Source organism: Doryrhamphus excisus, chromosome 14, assembly GCF_030265055.1.
Source record: "Doryrhamphus excisus isolate RoL2022-K1 chromosome 14, RoL_Dexc_1.0, whole genome shotgun sequence".
In the NCBI taxonomy this organism is placed as follows: domain Eukaryota; kingdom Metazoa; phylum Chordata; class Actinopteri; order Syngnathiformes; family Syngnathidae; genus Doryrhamphus; species Doryrhamphus excisus.
In genome coordinates, this window is record NC_080479.1 from 14,215,001 (window position 1) to 14,233,984 (window position 18,984).

The 18,984-nt window shown below is 42.9% G+C and overlaps 4 protein-coding genes across 24 annotated transcripts in view; 1 reads left to right on the top strand and 3 right to left on the bottom strand.

The window, feature by feature from the left end:
- The window catches only part of zc3h12ab (zinc finger CCCH-type containing 12Ab), a 22,856-nt gene extending 17,632 nt beyond the window's left edge, over window positions 1-5,224 (bottom strand). For all 7 annotated transcript variants that reach the window (XM_058046231.1, XM_058046232.1, XM_058046225.1 and 4 more), the window contains exons 1-2: window positions 5,194-5,224; window positions 4,188-4,284 (exon numbers count right to left, since the gene is read on the bottom strand). The gene's annotated coding sequence lies outside the window, so the exon portion shown is untranslated. The remainder of the gene's footprint in view (window positions 1-4,187; window positions 4,285-5,193) is intronic.
- The window catches only part of eva1bb (eva-1 homolog Bb (C. elegans)), an 8,321-nt gene extending 840 nt beyond the window's left edge, over window positions 1-7,481 (top strand). The window contains exons 2-3 of one of the 2 annotated variants that reach the window (XM_058046249.1): window positions 3,098-3,248; window positions 3,950-7,481. In XM_058046249.1, the coding sequence (XP_057902232.1) occupies window positions 3,182-3,248; window positions 3,950-4,386 (504 nt within the window). In that variant the 5' untranslated portion in view covers window positions 3,098-3,181 and the 3' untranslated portion in view covers window positions 4,387-7,481. The remainder of the gene's footprint in view (window positions 1-3,097; window positions 3,249-3,949) is intronic. The other variant, XM_058046247.1, reaches the window with a different exon arrangement.
- On the bottom strand, window positions 5,732-15,257 carry thrap3b (thyroid hormone receptor associated protein 3b). 4 transcript variants are annotated; one of them, XM_058046209.1, is made up of 11 exons: window positions 14,901-15,257; window positions 12,278-12,420; window positions 10,635-11,369; window positions 9,590-10,192; window positions 9,326-9,492; window positions 9,108-9,219; window positions 8,948-9,023; window positions 8,169-8,344; window positions 7,854-8,091; window positions 7,260-7,436; window positions 5,732-6,792 (listed from the first exon to the last, which is right to left on the bottom strand). In XM_058046209.1, the coding sequence occupies exons 2-11, from the start codon at window positions 12,391-12,393 to the stop codon at window positions 6,571-6,573; spliced, it is 2,622 nt and encodes an 873-aa protein (XP_057902192.1). In that variant the 5' UTR covers window positions 12,394-12,420; window positions 14,901-15,257; the 3' UTR covers window positions 5,732-6,570. The 4 variants fall into 4 exon arrangements, 3 of the variants coding, with proteins under 3 accessions (XP_057902192.1, XP_057902191.1, XP_057902189.1); XM_058046208.1 differs by having other exon boundaries at window positions 7,287-7,436; window positions 14,788-14,909; XM_058046206.1 differs by having other exon boundaries at window positions 14,788-14,909.
- Window positions 15,258-17,385: 2,128 nt separating this feature from the next.
- LOC131101303 (MAP7 domain-containing protein 1-like) overlaps window positions 17,386-18,984 on the bottom strand; it is a 44,706-nt gene continuing 43,107 nt past the window's right edge. For 5 of the 11 annotated variants that reach the window (XM_058046211.1, XM_058046213.1, XM_058046212.1 and 2 more), the window contains one exon: window positions 17,389-17,999. In XM_058046211.1, the coding sequence (XP_057902194.1) occupies window positions 17,989-17,999 (11 nt within the window). In that variant the 3' untranslated portion in view covers window positions 17,389-17,988. Of the gene's footprint in view, window positions 18,000-18,984 lie in introns of all 11 variants that reach the window. The other 6 variants (XM_058046218.1, XM_058046222.1, XM_058046216.1 and 3 more) reach the window with 5 other exon arrangements.

An 18,984-nucleotide genomic window follows, 5' to 3' on the forward strand; every position in this document is an offset into this window, starting at 1 on the left:
TTGGAGACGTTATCACATATGTGTGAATTTTTTTTTTTTTTTACTTTTCAGAAAATGTCAGAACGTCGGGGACAATTATATTTTTTATTTTATTTAATTTTTTATATATAAAAAAAGGATAAATATTGTGCATTTATGCTATATTTTCCCCAATTTTTGCCACAAATGGCCGCACTTTGGACACCCCTGACTTATGCCTCCACCTTAAACAAATACTAGTTATGGGCAAAACAAAAAGATAATTCTCTTTATTAAAAAAACATGTCAAATTTTCAAACTAATTTGAAAAAAATCGCCACTTTTAGCTTCACTTTAACCATACCACATGTAAAATGTGCTTAAAAAGTAGCTGCCATACATTAGTTACTTTAGCTAACTTTAGTTAGCTTGATTATGCTACGTTGACTTTTAGCGGTAGCTTCACATGTAGTAAATACTCTGGTGTCACCGCAAAACTTCACACCTATTTATTTACAGATTCTGTTGCGAGAGTACCTTCTTATTAAATATGTGAAAATGCATTGAAAAAGTAGCCAACATACTTTCTTTCATCTCGCTAGCCACGTCTAGCTTGCTTATGCTATGCTAACTGTTAGCGGTAGCTTTACATGTAGTAAATACTCTGGTGTCACCGCAAAACTTCACACCTATTTATTTACAGGTTCTGTTGCGAGAGTACCATCTTATTAAATATGTGAAAATGCTTTGAAAAAGTAGCAAACATACTTTCTTTCATCTCACTAGCCACGTCTAGCTTGCTTATGCTATGCTAACTGTTAGCAGTTAGGTTAATTGGCGACTCCAGATTGTCCATAGGTATGAATGTGAGTGTGAATGGTTGTTTGTCTATATGTGCCCTGTGATTGGCTGGCGACCAGTCCAGGGTGTACTCCGCCTCTCGCCCAAAGACAGCTGGGATAGGCTCCAGCACCCCACGTGACCCTTGTGAGGAAAAGCGGTAGAAAATGAATGAATGAACTGGTTTAACCAAACAGAAAATGAATAATGCTATTTTTTACAATATTTGCCCATCCATACATCTTCTACTGCTTATCCAAGGTTGGATCACGGGGGCAGCAGCCTAAGCTTCGTCCAGTTCCTCCCGGTGGATCCCGAGGCGTTCCCAGGCTAGTTGAGAGACATAGTCTCTCCAACATGTCCTGGGTTTTCCCTGAGGCCTCCTTCCGGTCTAACGAGCCCTGGACACCTCCCCAGAGAGGCGCCTGGGAAGCACCCTCTCTTGTCCTTTGGCTCACTACCCAAAGCTCATGACACCGTAGGTGATGATAGGAATGTACATCAACCACTAAATTGAGAGCTCCAGGTCCCTCTTCACCACAACGCCCCACCAATTTGCCTGTCGATATGGCACCCACCCTTTTTACAATATATTGCAAGCCAATAAAAAATAAGATGCAGGCCGTGACGGGCCGCAATTTGTTGCCCACCAATCATTGCCATTACGCCAGAATACTGTAATCAGTACGTTTTGTTGTGTTTGTTTTGCGGGGGTCTGCCAAGAGTCAGCAGGATAAAGATCAGGGTGGGAGAGAGACTGCAGCTCCTGATGGCAACAACTGGAACAAGGGTAGAATTTTGTTCTCCCTGGAGGGATAGAACAAGTCTTGGCTCCCATGTAGGTTGTTATTTTAATGATGCGGCCATTGTGAGGGCGGTGGGAAACATCAGCAATGTTGCTTGGGAGCTTTACTGAAACCGTGGGACCATGGAGTGATGGCAATGGTTTACATTACAAAATTACATTGAAGTCCATTTAAACATGGCTTTACTCCCTGTGCCAGGTTACAAATGTTCCACTAGTGGGAAAAAAGTAATTATTAATCTCCCAAAGGATGAGTTCACACAGTGAAGTACAGCCTTCATGTCGCTTTTGTCGTGGGAACTAAGAGCCCAAGTGTGCTTCTTTGACACCGGAAGCTGGAAATGAGTCTCCTCAGGCACTGACGTCATAAATATAAACATCCCCATAAGTCGCTGAGGCCCAAGTCCCAGCTGCAGGCTGAACATACACAACATGTTTATGGCAGGGGGTGTCCCGAGTGTTTCCGCTGAGGCACGTATACTACATAGCAGTTTGAGTCTGGCTGAGTCTGTTTTTATTATTATTATTATTATTCATTCATTTTCTACCGCTTTTTCCTCACGAGGGTCGCGGGGGTTGCTCGAGCCTATCCCAGCTGTCTTTGGGCGCCAGCCAATCACAGGGCACATATAGACAAACAACCATTCACACTCACATTCATACCTATGGACAATTTGGAGTCACCAATTAACCTAGCATGTTTTTGGAATGTGGGAGGAAACCGGAGAAAACCCATGCATGCACGGGGAGAACATGCAAACTCCACACAGAGATGGCAGAGGGTGGAATTGAACCCTGGTCTCTAAGCTGTGAGGTCTGCGCGCTAACCACTCGACAACCGTGCTGCCCATTATTATTATTACTATTATTGTGACATTGCCATCGGCAGTGCAGTTCATCAACACTGACTTACCCCACACTAGTTGCCATGAACAGATGGTCGGATTTCTATGATGTAACGAGATACTTAGTTCTGGTTAGACCTGTTACTTTCTCTCTTCCATTATATCACTGCACGCCGTCACCTGTTACTTCTTGTACATGTGATGAAGATGGTGTCATTATCTTCACCACATACATCTCTATATTGGGTAATGGGAGTGTAATGGTGAATATAGGGGTGCTATTACATGTCTAGAGGGCTCCAATAGTGTTAATAACTGTATTTGGAAGATCATAAACAAACTATAACAAACGAAATACAATTTTCACGGGAATTCACTTATCATGGTCAGGTGTGGAACCAGTTAACCGTGAGAAATGAGGGATGCATTTCAACTTTTTCCCCTTAGATTATGCAGTTTTGATATTTTCCCCCTATTTGTGTTGTTTATGTTGTTTAAATAATGATATTTTTGTGTCATGGGCCATAAAAAATGAGCTACAGGCGGACCGCACTTTGAAGACCCCTGGTCCATGGTTCCTGGTGGAGGAACATGGACTTGTTTTGCTATATGAGAGTGTAACTCTTTGAATGTGATTTGTGTTCAACAGGAGCAGCAGGTCCTGTCTGGCCTTCAGCGTATAAAAAGAAAGTCCCTGAAGATGGTAGAGACTTAAAGGCAAAGTTGAACCAGTATGGAGCCTATTAGGAAAGACATGGAGCTGCTGAGTAACAGCATGGCGACGTACGCTCACATCAAAGGTAACACCTCAGTGGTTTATTGTGATTGTGTGTGATTATTGTCTATTATTAGTCAAAACATATTGAAATATAAGTGATATGTAGCATTCTGGTCACTAGGTGGCAGTTATGATATTGATGTTACAATGTTGAAAATATTGAAACATTATCTCAACACTGTATGAAGTCAAACATGGCACTTTGAAAAAAGTTATCCTCCAATTTTGTGTGGAAGTGGTAAATTTTTAGCTTTTTAAAAGTGATAGTTCAGATTTTTTTTACATACCCATCAGCAGCGTAGTCTATCAATAGCGACTATTCCGCCACGTCGGCCATAGTTCTGACTCGTTACTGCTCGTCGTCTCTTAAGTGAGGCGTTTTGGTTCGTAAGACAATATGCGTTCAAAAGAGTAACACATTTGCATATCATAAAACCGTTGCCCTAATAATCGCTCTGTGTTATTTTCTCTCAGTTCGTATCAATGTGTGCTAACCTGCTTGTCGAATGTTGTGTACATGTTGTAGTGTTTAGCATCTCTGCGGTTTTTGCATGTACACAATTTGGAACACATACACAACGATGTAAAACCTAAAATATGACAAATCGAATTTGCTGTGGGCCCCAAATGGCCCCTGGGCCACACTTTGGACACCCCAGTTATACAGTATATGAGGAAGAAGAGTTTTCCTTATGAACCGTAAATACATGTGTGTCCATACAGCCAACCCAGAGAGCTTCGCCCTCTACTTCATGATGGGCGTTTGTTTCGGCCTGCTCATGGCGCTGTGCCTCTTGATAGCCGGCATCACCTGCAGGCCTTGCCGCCGCAGCAGGCCTCCTCCATCACCCGAGAGGAGGCAGCTAAAGGAGTCCAGCGAGGAAGAAGAGGAAGAAGGAGAAGAGGAAGTGGGAGACGAAAGCCTAGCTGAGGAAGAGGAGTCAGAAAACCACAAACTGACCGTGATACCCATGGACGAGCGCAGCACTCAGTCTCACGGCACTCTGAAGAGCGTTGATGTGTTCGCCTCAGCAGAGGAGCTGGAGAAGGCGCGGCGTCTGGAGGAGAGGGAGCGCATTGTTAGGGAGATATGGAGGAACGGGCAGCCTGATATTCTGGTCACAGGGACTGGTACTATTGGACGAGTCCATTACCACTAGAATCCTAAAACTTACGGCAAACAAAACACAGAACATTGCAACACTTGATTGAAAGAATTGTCATGTGTCTCTATGGAGAACATCCAATTTGACAATAATTCCATTAACATGCCTGAGTCTACAGGCTTAATGTGTGACTAATTGCATTGTGGGTAATACAGTATTTCACATTTCTGGCCTAAAAAGTAAGAATCTTCTTTTGTAGTATTAATACTTACAATAATGACAACGCTGTCCTCCGGTGATTGGAATAATGATAAATTGACTATATTGATTACATTTTGGGGATAAAGTTAGTAAATGTCGTTCTGTGGATGTTTTCATGGTTATATTAACCCACATCCCACTTTAATGTTACAACTTGATCATGTTTGGTTGCAAATAAAGCAATATGTTATTCGTAACACCTATTGACCTGCTTCCTTTTGCATTGTCACTTCCGGGTTTCCAGAGCAATTTCAAGGCTAAATAAAGTGATATTTTGATATTTTTTCCGGCTTGTTTTATATGAATTAATTCAAGAACTAGAGTAGAAATAGTTAAATTGTAATATATGGAACCCTATCAAAGTATTTGAATTGCTAAATTCCTTTTCCTTTTGCATTGTCACTTCCGGGTTTCAGAGCAATTTAAAGGCTAAATAAAGCGATATTTTTTCGGCTTGTTTCATATGAATTAATTCAAGAACTAGAGTAGGAATAGTTAAATTGTAATTTATGGACCCTTATCAAAGTATTTGAATTGCTAAATTGATTTAAAATGGCTATTAAGGACAAAAGGAAAGCTGTTGGACATTTGCTAGCTTACCTGACACGCTGCTTTAGCTTGTGTTTGTCACATGACTGTCACGTGACGTTTGACAACCACTCCTAACGGACTATTTAAGATAATGGCTACACAATGAACTTGTAAATACAGATAATTTTAAATACTGCAAAAAATTAGTTGCCAAACCGATTTTCAGTGTACCTGCCACAATGACGATAATTTCCCAATCAATTTTAAGACATTTGATGGTTTAGTTTTTAGTTTAGTCAAATAGTCCATATGCCTGCCTCATACCGCCACCAATGTGTTTAGTATTCTGAAAGCGTAGTGCCTGCTTGCTATGTTTTAAGAGGAGATTGCTGTCACAGCACAGACAACACCTCAGCTTAACGAGCCAGGTTTGACTTGATTATGGTGTGTTCATGGGCCATTGTGTGGCTGGAAATGTGCTTACTGCCCAGTCTGTTGGCTGCAGGATGACTAGGAATATAAGAATGCATACCTCAGCAGATAAGGATACATATCTTGCATTGGATGGCATTATTTACCCCAAACACTCACACAACTCTGTAAGAAATCAAAAGAAAAAAAAACATTTATTGAAAATTAAAAGACAAACATGAAAGCTCTTCCACAGTATAAACGTCCTGTTTGCTATTCATCAGAAAAAAAATCAGTTGTGTACATGCAGAACGTACTCAATGATAAACTAACTCTTAAAACATCCTGTTGAAAGATCTTTTTTTTAAAGAAGTGTGGTTAAATTGTAGAATTACAGTAACAAAAAAAAAAACAAACCCCCACACTTGTAGCTTGTCCCCAACATACTACAATTTTTTTTTAGAGTTCATGTGTAATTAAAACTCCTAATTAACATAAAAGGCATCCACTTAGCTAAAATGATCATGTAAACCTATATTGCTACCCTATATCCATGTGACTAAAGCAGAGCAATTACCGTACTTTTTGGAGTGGATCCTTTTTTTTTTAACTGAAAACACACAAACATGTATGTAGCCCATAAGAATCACATGTGACGCTAAAAATAATACAAATGAATTTTGGAGGGCAGTGATTGGTCCCTTGGGGAGAAGCATTAATCCAACATGTCATGCACCTTTTCAACAACAAGACATCGTCACGGCTCCGAACACCAATGAAGAGAGGAAAATGAGCGAAAAATAAAAATAAAAGGGCTCCTTCAGCTGTTTTTTTTTTCCTTTAAAGGCACAAATGTTTCTTTCCTCATTGAAAGTTGCCTCAATATTTTTTTTTCCTCAGCAGCATTCATTCATTCTTCTAATAATATGTGACATAAAAAGCCTTAGACACCAGAGAGAATTCAACAACATCAGAGATGGAGGGGGGGGGGACATTTTTACAAGTGTTGCCATAGAGACACATAGCAATGGCTGTTTAGGATTTCAGGCTGTCGTCTGCGTTCTTGCCGTCTTTAGGCTGCCCCTCGATGTCGTCTCCCAGCTCCGCCGCCTTCTCTCCGCCCTGGAACATGTCATGGGCCCACTTGGGGCTGGTGCCTCCCTTGCGATAGACGAAGCGTCCGCGGCGGGTCGGGAAGGACCCTCTGCCCCGCCCGCGGTTGTCCACCCAGTTTTTCTCCCCATCTCTGTCATCGTGCTGAAATGAGACAAGACAATCGGGTCTTGGTGCTCCTGCCAGTTTTAAGACCACAACATAGTTCTAGGCCTAGTGTGAGTACACCATTAATCCAATAATCTTATGTTAGCATTAGCTTCAATCTTGTAATGATCCTTTTCATAAACAGTCATGGCTTTTTTAGCAGCTGTAAAATATTTACAGTCCAAAGATTTTCGGTATGTGTTTTAATGAGCAGTCATTTACATCAATAAACAGTAAAACAAACAGATGTTTAATCCGGGCCCCGTTCCATTTAGTTTTAAAGAGGCAACTTCCTCCGAAAACGCTTTTAAGCTACTGATCTGGACAAGGCTGGCCACACTATGTGTTTATGTTCATTAAACAACCACAAATAAATAGTGTTTTTGAGTACAAAACATAATTAGTATAATGACAACAACAAAGTTAAAAGTTATTCAGTGACACTTGAAAACGTTAGTACGCACCCCATGGCATCCTTCGGTAAGACTCACCAAGTAGTACTTCCTGCTCTTGGGTGTGTACTCGGGATCCCATTCCTCCTCCGGAGGGCGCCCCTGAGGGTTCATGTTGACAGGGTTGCCATTGCTGTTGTTGCCGGGATAATTGCCCCTGTTCCATCCCCGTCCTCTCACTCTGGGGAACTGAAATCAAAAGAGCAGGTTGGTTGTTTTGGTTCCCACTCTACAAGAGGAAAGTTGGGTCTGGTCCAAATAGGGGGGGGGGGGTCAACTATCCACTGAGGGGGCAAAGAGAACACCACAAAAAAAAAAACGTATCAGATGGAAGGATGTAATGCATTCTTTAGTAATGAGGTGAGAGTCCACCGATTCGTTACCTTAGTATAAATCAGGAAGTGCTAAGTATGACATCATCATCATCATTATCATCATCATCATCCTCCTCCACATAATGTTCCTTAGCTTTAGGAGGTAGGAACATAGAGAAGTGCAGGCTACTGTGATTCCATTAGGGCAGAAAATTGCAAGAAGGTGAGATGTCAGTTGCCTTGGTAACAAACAGAAGAATCGAAAACAAGCAAAGCGCACGCGATCACTTACAAAGCCGCGGCCTCTGCCTCTTTCCATGTGTGCGCCCTCAAAATCCCGAGGGGGTCCCCTGTCCCCGGGGCCACCGTAGTCCCGTGGGGGATAACGCGGGTGACCGTATCCCTCCTCAAAGTGCTCCACTCCATCTCCCATGTACTCTTTCCCCCTGTAAGGCGCGGACGGGTACGGGGATGGAGAGGACGAGGAGGAAGAGGACGACGGAGAGCGATCCCGCTTCTTCTTTCCCTTCCTGCACAACAAAAAGAATACGTCTTGAGTGGAAAAAGTCAAGGTGCGTCTTTTGACGCGATGCGCTTTTGAACATACTTGGACTTCTTGTGGTGCTTTCCAGATTTTTCAGAGGACCTCTCTCTGCTCGGCCCTCGGGAGCCCCCGGGGCTCCTGCCTCCCTCGCGTCTGTAGTCCTTCCCCGCGAACCTCTTACGCCTTTCAATATCCAGGCGAAGGTCCATCGGGTCCCCTTTGAACTTTTTTGTTGAATCCTGCAGCGGGACGCAATTAGCCGTCATTGAATCAGCAGTTAACGATACCAAGCAGCAGTTATGACACCATCAATCAAGCCCAGGTGATATTTGTAATACACATAAATACATTACACTTGAAATGGCTCAGTCATACTGTATACTTAGGTATCATATCCCCCCTAGTGGTGAATGTGTGTCATTGACAGTATTAAAATGCAGTATCTTGCGGAAGTTGACACCAGCAGCATGCATGTATTTATGTATGTATCACTTCAAATAAGAATTGAAAAATTTACAGTAGCTTTTGTAGCTTCATTTTGTTTCTTTTCACGGAAAGATACTTACAAGGTAAAGGCATTGATAAGCGTCCCATGAGAGGCAGGATCATAACTCCCTTCCTTTTAGCCTTTGCTTGTGGGGGGTTGGTACATACCCAATCAATAACCATATCTCATAGGCTGCAGGCTTGCTTGGCACTTACAAAACACAATTGGGCTCTTTTGATTTAGAAATACGCATCCTTTGAAAGAAAAGCACAAAAGCTGAACACTGTTGGCTCAGGGGTTGTTCTCAAATTGGGCTGTGGACAAGTTGCGTCAAGTTTCTAAACAACAAGGTCACCTTGAAGCTTGTCTCGTCCATATCCTCAAACAGGTGAGAGTGCCGCTTAAAGGCACTGGGGGAAACATCAATTCTCCTAGAAGAAAAAAAAAAAGGGGGGAGGGGGAAGATGGCTGTATGTCAGCAGGCATTATCTCGTGTTGCATTCACGGGTACTTACCTATGGATTTCTGGGCTCTTCCTTGGCTTCATCATTTCTATCTCTGCAGCTTTCCTTTGGTACATGGCGAAGCGTTCGCTTAACGTCATGTCTGTAGAGGTGAAGTGCTGAGCTAGAAGAAAGAGAGAGGTATTATGCCACCTTCACACGTCACTACTAACTAGTACTACTACTACTACATTAAATAGCTTGCAAAGTGATGTCCTTTCTTGTGCTACCTTTGATGTAATGCACAATGGAAACTATGTGCTGAGCAAACAGCTCTGGGGGGCTGCTGCGAAGCTGAGCAGACTGAATATGCTGAAAGATCGAACGGAACTCCGGATCTTTCTTAGAGGGATTCACCAGGTCTCTGGACATGAAGCGATTCTTAGACAGGGAGGAGCTAAAATAGGGGAAGAAAAAAAAAAAAGTTAGTGACATCACTCACAAGGAGAATACTACATGATTGTGTATTTTCTAAACAATACTATGACGCATACCTTGGCATTTCCTCTAAAGAAGCAACTTTTAGTTCAAAATCCTCTCTGGATGAAGACAGACGTTGTGCGGGAGACTCCTCGCGGCGAGGGAAGGCGCCAGGGAAAAGCGGCCTGTCCTTGCCTTTGGAAGTCGTAGACGGGGACGGACTCCTTTTGGTCTTCTCCTTATCTTTCTTCTCCTTCTTCTTGGCTTTCTCCTCTTTCTTGCTGTGCTTGCGGCTGCGGTACATCTCCTCCTCCATGTCCAAGTTATCGGCATCGTCGTCTCTGCGGCTTTTCTCCTTCCCCGACGGGTAGGAGGTGGAATAGCTCGGCTCGTCACCCCATTTCCCGAATATATCCCGAGCGGTGACGCTGGACTTGCCCCCGCCGTCTTCCTCCTTCTCTTTCAACCCGTGAGATTTGAGGAACTCCTCCTCTTCGTCGTCGAAGAACGGCATGGTGTTGTCTTCCTTGGAGTCACCGAAAGCAGACACAGAGATGCTGAAGATGTCTCCGGACTTGGCGGCCTTCTCTTGCTCTCGGTCTGCGCTGCTCTTGATGACATCGTGGCCATCGTCCTTTTCGGCAGCCTGCTTTTTGCTTTTGTTTTCAGCCAGGAACCTGAAAAAGACAACCATAAGTAGAATATACACTCACCAATTAACGACATGAGTAGACATGTTGGATGTACTGTTTCTGCTAGAACGCTCCCAGCTTAGGGTTGATGCATCGCTACAAATCAAATCAGCATAACGATGCAATAATGTAACAGTTATATTATGACTCCTGATCCCTGGAGTAAACGCCATTCGTGCTGCTAATAGTACAAAGCATGAGACAGTAATAATACTCACGTCATGCGCCAATAAGTACGTGGGATTTCATTAAAGTTCCTCTCAGTGCACAGCAAAGGAGAATTGTCATACTTAAAATCAGGACTCCTATTCCTTTTTAACCCGATGATTCTTCCAACGACTTTTGAAAAAGGCTAAAATATTTGCTGAAAAAAATAAGAAGGAAGCAGAATCCCATTGAGCTGAGACCAAAGATAAAGCAGACATACTTTTTGAAGGCAGCAGAGATCACCGTCTTATCTCCACTTTTGGAATCCTCCTTGGAGAAGAAGCCAAAGCCCCCAAAAGAGGCAGTTTGTCCCGACTTGGCGGGACTGGCGGTCACCGCAGCAGTCACGTCTTCTTTCTGAGAGGTCTCAGAGCAACCTTGTTTGGGGCTTGTGTCATAGTCGATCCATTTACCACCTGATGTCTTCTCGATAACGCTGCCGTCTCCCGCCGGGCCCGGCTTCTCCACTTGGCTCTCTGGTTGCTTTTCCTTTGTGATCTTAGAGCTGGGCTTGCCCTTGTTGCGATGGCGAGGGGTGGAGGAGCGCGACCTGGAAGTGCTGGAGCTCCTGGAGCGGTGAGAGTGCTCCGATGACGACTGGTCGGAGTGACGGGAGTGGGAGCGGCTGCCCGATCGTTTATTGGGCGTGTGGGAGCGTGACCTCCCCCTCCTGGGGCTGTGGGAGCGGTGGTCCTGCTCGTGTTTGCGGTCATGCCAGCTTCCGCCGCCACCGCCGCCGCCTCCTTGCCAGTTGGACTTGTAGCCGTAGCCGCCTCCTCTGTTCTGGTAGTGACCACGAGCGTAATAGCCTCGGTTTCGGCCTCGGTAGTGGTAAGGCCTTCGATAGCCGCGGTTGTAGCCCCTGAACCCACCTCGGTTGTTCTGATAATCCCGAGAGGGATAATTTCGGTAAGCTGCAGGAGTACGTGAGCGAGAGCGGGAACGGGACCTTGAACTGAATGACAGAAGCGTGACAAGACAAAAGACCAATGAGACTGCTGGAAAAAAAATAATTGCTGCACATTGCTTAGTTATGTAGTAATGGTAGGATTCCTCATTTACAAATTGAATATTTTCATAGTTAGACCATTGAAAACCTGCTTACAACCTTCAAGATATGGCTTTTAAAATGATTAGAGCCCTATAGACAGGTAATAATACCCCTATAGTCACCTTTACACTCACATTAATCAATATAGTAAACATAAACAACAGATAATATGACATAATAGACATAAAAGATTGACTAGCTTAAATAGCTTTAATATTACTATTTACAATGAAGACACGAAATCTAATAATGCAGTGGGTCTCAAACTTTTTTTTGCAGCGCCCCACTTTTGGAGATTATTCATTCATTTTCTACCGCTTTTCCTCACGAGGGTCGCAGGGGGTGCTGGAGCCTATCCCAGCTGTCTTCGGGCAAGAGGCGGGGTACACCCTGGACTGGTCGCCAGCCAATCACATGGCACATATAGACAAACAACCATTCACACTCACATTCATACCAATGGACAATTTGGAGTCGCTAATTAACCTGGCATGATTTTGGAGTGTGGGAGGAAACCAGAGTACCCGGAGAAAACCCGGGGAGAACATGCAAAGTCCACACAGAGATGGCCGAGGGTGGAATTGAACCCTGGTCTCCTAGCTGTGAGGTCTGCACGCTAACCACTCTATCGCCGTGCCGCCCTTTTGGAGACTAAACTAATTTAATATCTGAATATTTTCTTGAAGGGCTAAAGGGCTAATAATGAGGCCCATGCCCCCCAGTTTGAAAACCACTGTAATAACGAAATCCTAACATGCTTATTTGAATTAGAAATGCCATTAATGATTTTTTTTTAATGTGGTTCGATTTACCTGTAGCGCCGTTTTCTGGATCTTGATCGAGAGCGGCTTCTCGAGTGAGATCTAGACAAAGATCTGGACCTGGACTTGGATCTGGAGTTGGAGCGAGCAGGAGAGTCAGGGGCCATCTTAGCCCTTAAGTCAGAATAAATATCCTTGGAAAAGAACAGAAAGTAGTAAGTTAACAGGTAGGTTACTCTTTACCTACCAAATGTTCAAAGGGACTCTCAGTCCGAAGGTTATATCATGTTGCGCAACAAAAAACGCCACATCAAGTGCCCCGTTTGACTGAGGGCTGGACAGCTGGATGTTTTCAGAGCTGCTGACAGGCCGAGATTGGACAGTGAGACACCCTGTCCCCCCACCCCTGTCATAAAGAACGCTCGCAGACCCTAGCTTTTAACAACTATCATCACCCAGCTCACATGACCTTGAAACGTCACAGGGAGGGGACGTGCGTGGATGCCACAAAGATGCCAACAGGTTGGACAGCAGCTGCAACAACATGCAACCATATGGACATGAGCCGGCTGGCCGGCGGCATTATGAGACCTAGCAGTGCTTCTGTGCACACAATATGTGCAAGTTGTGACGCAAGACAGCGAAGAAGAGACATAACTTAAAAATAGCCACGTTTACATGAGTTTTTCTTTTTCCGAAAGCAATGGTATACATGGAAAGGAATATTCCAATCTCTTGTCTACATGCGGCGCTATAATCAAACAGAATAGTCAATGGGGCATGCGCAGTAAAACGTAAACACCAACGTCACGTGATACCGACTTCCTCCAGTTTTTCTTTCATTTGTTGGAATAACTCCGTATTGCGAGTTTTGAAATTTTGTTTGAATCAAAAACAAACTTTTCGCAGCAGTCCAGTGCCAATTGCTCGCCTCCATTTTATTAAATCGAAGAACGTCTGGAGCTGCGTGTTGCATCATATCTCAGCATTCGCTGAAAGAACGCAGCCGGGAACAGGAAAAGATAAAGTTCAATCTTGCTAATATTTTATAATTAAGCTCGGCACATGTTTTATATAGATATGTATTTTCTTTTTTTAATAAAACTGGACTTGTGAATGGCGTATAGAAGGGTTTAGATTCTGTTCCACAGATGGCGCTAATGCACACGAAAGCTGCTTGCCAACCGCCAATAAACAACAGAAGAAGAAAAACACCATGAAGAAGAACGCAGTCTGACAACTTTCCAATTGAGCGGGTACAAGATACCTCAATCGGATTGGGGAAAGGAATATTCCACCCCTGTGAATCCGATTATATATTCATTCGGATTGGCGATTTTCTTTCGGAATGAGGTGTATACAAAGGTTACATTCTTTCCGTTTGAGCAAATAAAACGAATGCAATTGAAATATGTGTGTCCATGTATACGTGGCTAATGTTTCCCTAACTTTGACGTCCATCGTTTATTGCAGTTAATTCCTGACCCAAAGACGAATTTCAGTGAAGCAATTAACAATATTAAGTATTTTTGAGCATAGATTGTTCATTAACACATGGCATCTGTATACATGACAATACTATTTCAGTGTGCTCCATGCACACTTGAATCAGTGACCGTCGCATTTTCTTGCAGATTCTCTTTCATAGTCCCGTTGTAAAATGGCCTTTGCACCCCATGTGTGGCATGTCCTGCTGACAACAAACGGTTGCTATGGGCTACACAATGGTCGCCATGACTACACCGTTTTTTTTTCTCTCCACAACAAACACTACTCAAAAGGTTTTAATGCTTCATTCTGCTGCAGCGTCGTCACTACGTCATCGTCGTCGCTTGCAATTCTCCGTCAAAACGCTCAGGGCTGTGTTTTCCTTTGAGTTAGCCACCACACACACACCTTGTTGACAAGCTATTTAGCTTCCTGTGAAGTCATATCAATAAAGTGTAAATACAGGAAATTATGTTCACACAAAGCTTCACTGGGGAGTACGTCAGATCTGTTGACGCCATAGCATAATGGAGCACTAAAACTCCTGGAGGTGGTGTTTGAAGGCATCATTGTATAGTAGATGGTACAGTTGGTAAGCCATTGTGGTACTAATAGCTGTTTACTTGCAATGGTAATAAATACAGAAGTAGTTGTGGAACTTTTATATGGGTGAATATTACTGCTTAGCTATTAAACCATTTTTAATGCCCTGAAACAGGCCACTTTATCTAGCGGATGTAATAAAAAACCACGCCTCCATTCAGCACTGAAAAGGAAGTGAACGGCGAACGTTTACTTTTTATTTCATGCACAAAACGCAATAATAAAGTCCATAGTGTGACCCTATGGAGACATTTCGCTTTTAAGGACAATATGATCAAAGCGCCGATATAACCAACCAAAGACGTTTAGTTATTTTATAATGTCTGTCTCTACACACCACGTATGCAAAGCTAAGATGAGAACAGCTGCCAATACAAACCGAAATAATATCCATATGGGTTATGACGTAAGCGAATAATGCAAATATAATGGATTCGATGCTTTGGTTAAATAAAACGAAGATCACTTACATGCAACTTGACACCCATTGAAGACAATCGACGACCTCACATGTTAATAAAGTTTTCAATTTCTCTCGTAGCTTGTTCAAATTTCAGCATGTTGTGTTAAAAATGTGTGTTACCTGTTCGTGTTTTCACAAGAATCGTCGTTTGTTTGTAGAGCAACCTTTTATAGGCCAAGCGTCGTCGGGAGATCTCCTTCCTTCCTGCTTTTTCCGTCTGGGTGTTAGCAAGAATGCTAGTTAGCTACTCGATAGCAGCAATGCGACAAACCGAACCAAAAAAAAAACACCAGCGTCCCCTGAGCCTTAAAAAGAAACAGGGACTATGGAGGAAATCCACTTGAAATATATACGAAACGAATACATGTTTTTCCCTTGTGGTTAGCAGTCCATGCACGTCTTTCGGCGTCGAGAACACGCAGCCCCGGGGGTTTGTCCAGCGACAGGCAGATTAGCTCAGGGTTGCTAGCTGTTGAAATCTCGCGAGACTTCAGCGAGGAAGCAACAGAGTCGACGAACGGCCACGTTTCTTACGTGTCGCTTTTGTGACTACATTTGATTTAAGTTAAGTTTACACGTTACAGTTCATAACATTAATACAAGATCGTATACAGTACAAACAACATGGAGACTAGTTCTAAGTTTAATCCGTATTGGATATAAACAGTGCAAATAGCATGTAAATTCACTCCATTAATACACAGTTATGGAAACATATCAGTATTATGTGCTGCTGTAATTCATGTTGTCCACCTAACTAACAGCAGAGATATATCTGTGGAGCAGTTAAGCCTGAAGAGCGTGTGTCTGTACTATTTTTACCAGCATTGGGCCTCTGCTGATTGAGACCGATCCCACACTGATCACCACTCGGGCGCCATCCGGCCTTGACCGCCAAAATATCTGATGGTCTCCTTGCAGGAAAAGCCATAACCACTAAGATATATTATACTGTATATGTCAGACAATTACTTCATCTCTGTGGGAGATCAAAAAACCCAGTCAGGAACTTTTGGCGCAAATCCGGATAAAAACGCAGATGGGAATGCTCGAGCCTGGGACAAAGTATTATTTTTATTTCTTTTTTTTTATTATTCTTTAATAAAAAATTTTGTTTTGTTGTTTATGTTGGATGAAACAATACAAAAAATATAATCAAAAAGACCTTTTACTTTACAACATTATTAATGCTAATTTTTCTTTCCATTGCAGGCGCTTGACACTCATAACCGCTGTTATTATTAACAGTGACAATCTCTCCTTTGGCACCATTGTCTGACATATGTCTCCTTGTCTGTCACTCACCATTATGGGCTGTTTATGGAGTCACAGGAAGTGTGGATACCAACGAGAAGAGGACGACAATAACCAAGAACAGTAAAGTCAATTGAAGTTTTGTTTAGGTAAGATTTTATAATATATATTTGTGTTACTTTGGAGTTGTATTTTCAAGCCAAAATATGTTTTTTTGTTAATTTTGTCATCATGTGAGTGTATTTTGATCAAATAAATGGGACACCCGGAAAGCCATCGCTAAGCCCTTTCATTTGAGATATGACATGTAGGTTTTTTTTTTTCAAACTCATCTTTGACCTTTGACCTGTCAACACTCCTGTTGTCACCGGCAAACTACTGTATTATGCTGGTGGAAATTCTTGTGTATTTTTTTCTTAAGTCAAAATGTCATTATCCAAAACATCTTCTACTATGAGACCTCACAGCTAGGAGACCCGAGTTCGATTCCACCCTCGAGTTTGCATGTTCTCCGGGTAACTCCGGTTTCCTCCCACATTCCAAAAACATGCTAGGTTAATTGGCGACTCCAAATTGTCCATAGGTATGAATGTGAGTGTGAATGGTTGTTTGTCTATATGTGCCCTGTGATTGGCTGGCGACCAGGGATAGGCTCCAGCACCCCCCGCGACCCTTGTAAGAATAAGCGGTAGAAAATGAATGAATGAATGAATGAATGAAAGACAAGTCCTAAGTAGTATTCTGGTCAGTGAACAAAAGTTCTCCTCCCCTTCCGTGTGGAAGTGGTACTTTGCAACTTACTTTGTTCTTCTTAACGGCTCTTTTTGAGTCATTTCAAAAACATGAAATGAATTCCAAAAACATGCTAGGTTAATTGGCAACTCCAAATTGTCCATAGGTATGAATGTGAGTGTGAATGGTTGTTTGTCTATATGTGCCCTGTGATTGGCTGGCGACCAGTCCAGGGTGTACCCCGCCTCTCGCCCGAAGACAGCTGGGATAGGCTCCAGCATTCCCCATGACCATTGTGAGGATAAGCGGCAGAAAATGAATGAATCTTCTAAGCAAATGAGAGTCGGCAGAGAGGTTTTGTATGCTTTGAATGGTGTTCTAATTTTAAAGCGAGCCTTCAAAGCAAAGCAAACAGATACAGACAAGCACATGTTGTTCACAGCTAGTTGCCAGATGAAACAAGGCCCGGTGGAGTTGGCAGGGTATCCGATACGCTGGATGCATGAAGGGAGGGACCACGAGGGTGATCCTGGAAGGTACCACTCACCCTTTCCCTGTGTATTCATTTATATCTAGTCAAGACTTGATTGACATTGTAGCATGTGTACTGTTATTAAACAGTGATTTATAGTAAATAGTAGACACGTTCCTTCCCTTTCATAAAGCTTTATTTCACAGATCCCCTGCAAACAAGACAGGAGGCCTATAGGCAGCCAGGCTCATTATACATTTACATACACTTGTCTGTGTAGTCAGTCCTTACTTACAACGCTCCTCGTGTTAAATAACGCAATATTCCAAGACAAAAACGACAAACACACATTGTTCAACTTAACAATATCAGAAACGACAGTAATAATAATAATAATAACAACCACTGTCAAACAGGATTTTTTTTTTGGGGTGGGTTCGGGGGGGGGGGCTTATACTGTATTTTCTAAAAATTCAGTCATCTTTAAGGTGCACCGTAGAATCTGCATGTGACATTTCAATAAAACTTGCACCAAAAACACATGAAGACATGAGAATACTGAATGTATTTTGTAGTACTTATGTCCTCCTTGTCCTGCCGTCGTCCCCCCAATCCTTTGCATGTTGTCATGGAATCAGCACAGGTGTGTTGTTTGTTTGGCACACTACTTTGTAAGCCGCCGTGTGTGTGTGTGTGTTGGTGGATGATCAAGCGGAGACATAAGGCGTCCATGGATGGCGTGAAGGCGACTCACAGGACCTCTGTAGGCCAAATGAGACCACAAAGTCAGATCCATGACATATTTTTGGAGGTGTACTATATGCAGTATACTGGATGTGCAATATTATGTCTTTCATTACTTCCTCTATTACCATGCTGGGGATTTAGTATTCATTAATATTAATATTATTAATAGAATACATCATTAGATTACTAATATTATCTAGTATGTGTCCATTCATCCATCCTTCCTACCATCTGTCTATCCGACTATCTAGCCATCATCTGTCCATCTAGTCACTCATTTATCCTTCTGTCCATCCAATCATACGTCCATATATTTGTTCATCCATCCATCCATCCGTCTGTCTATCCATTCATCTGTCTCTGTTCTTCCATCCATCTGTCCATCCGTCTGTCTATCCATCCATCCATCTATGTGTCCATACAACCACCCATCAGTCAATCTCTGTTCGTCCATCCATCCGTCCAAACTTCCTTCCATTTGTCCATCCATCCAATCTGTCTATCTGTCCATCCAGCTGTGCATCCATCCGTCCATCTATCTGTCCATCCATCCATCTCTAAATCTCTCTCCAACCATCCATCCATCCAATCTGTCTATCCATCCGTCTATCTGTCCATCCAGCTGTGCATCCATTCTTCCATCCATCTATCGATCTGTCCATCCATCCAAATGTCCTCCATCCATCCATCCATCCATCCATCCATCTATAAATCTCTCTCCATCCATCCATCCATCCAGCCAGTCGTCTATCTTATCTCTCTATGCATCTGTCCATCCATCCATCCATCTCTCTCCATCCATCCATCCAGTCGCCTATCTTATCTCTCTATCCATCTGTCCATCCATCCATCCATCCAGTCGTCTATCTTATCTCTCTATCCATCTGTCTCTGTCCATCAATCCATCCATCTATAAATCTCTCTCCATCCATCCAGTCGTCTATCTTATCTCTCTATCCATCTGTCTATCTGTCCATCCATCCATAAATCTATTTCTCC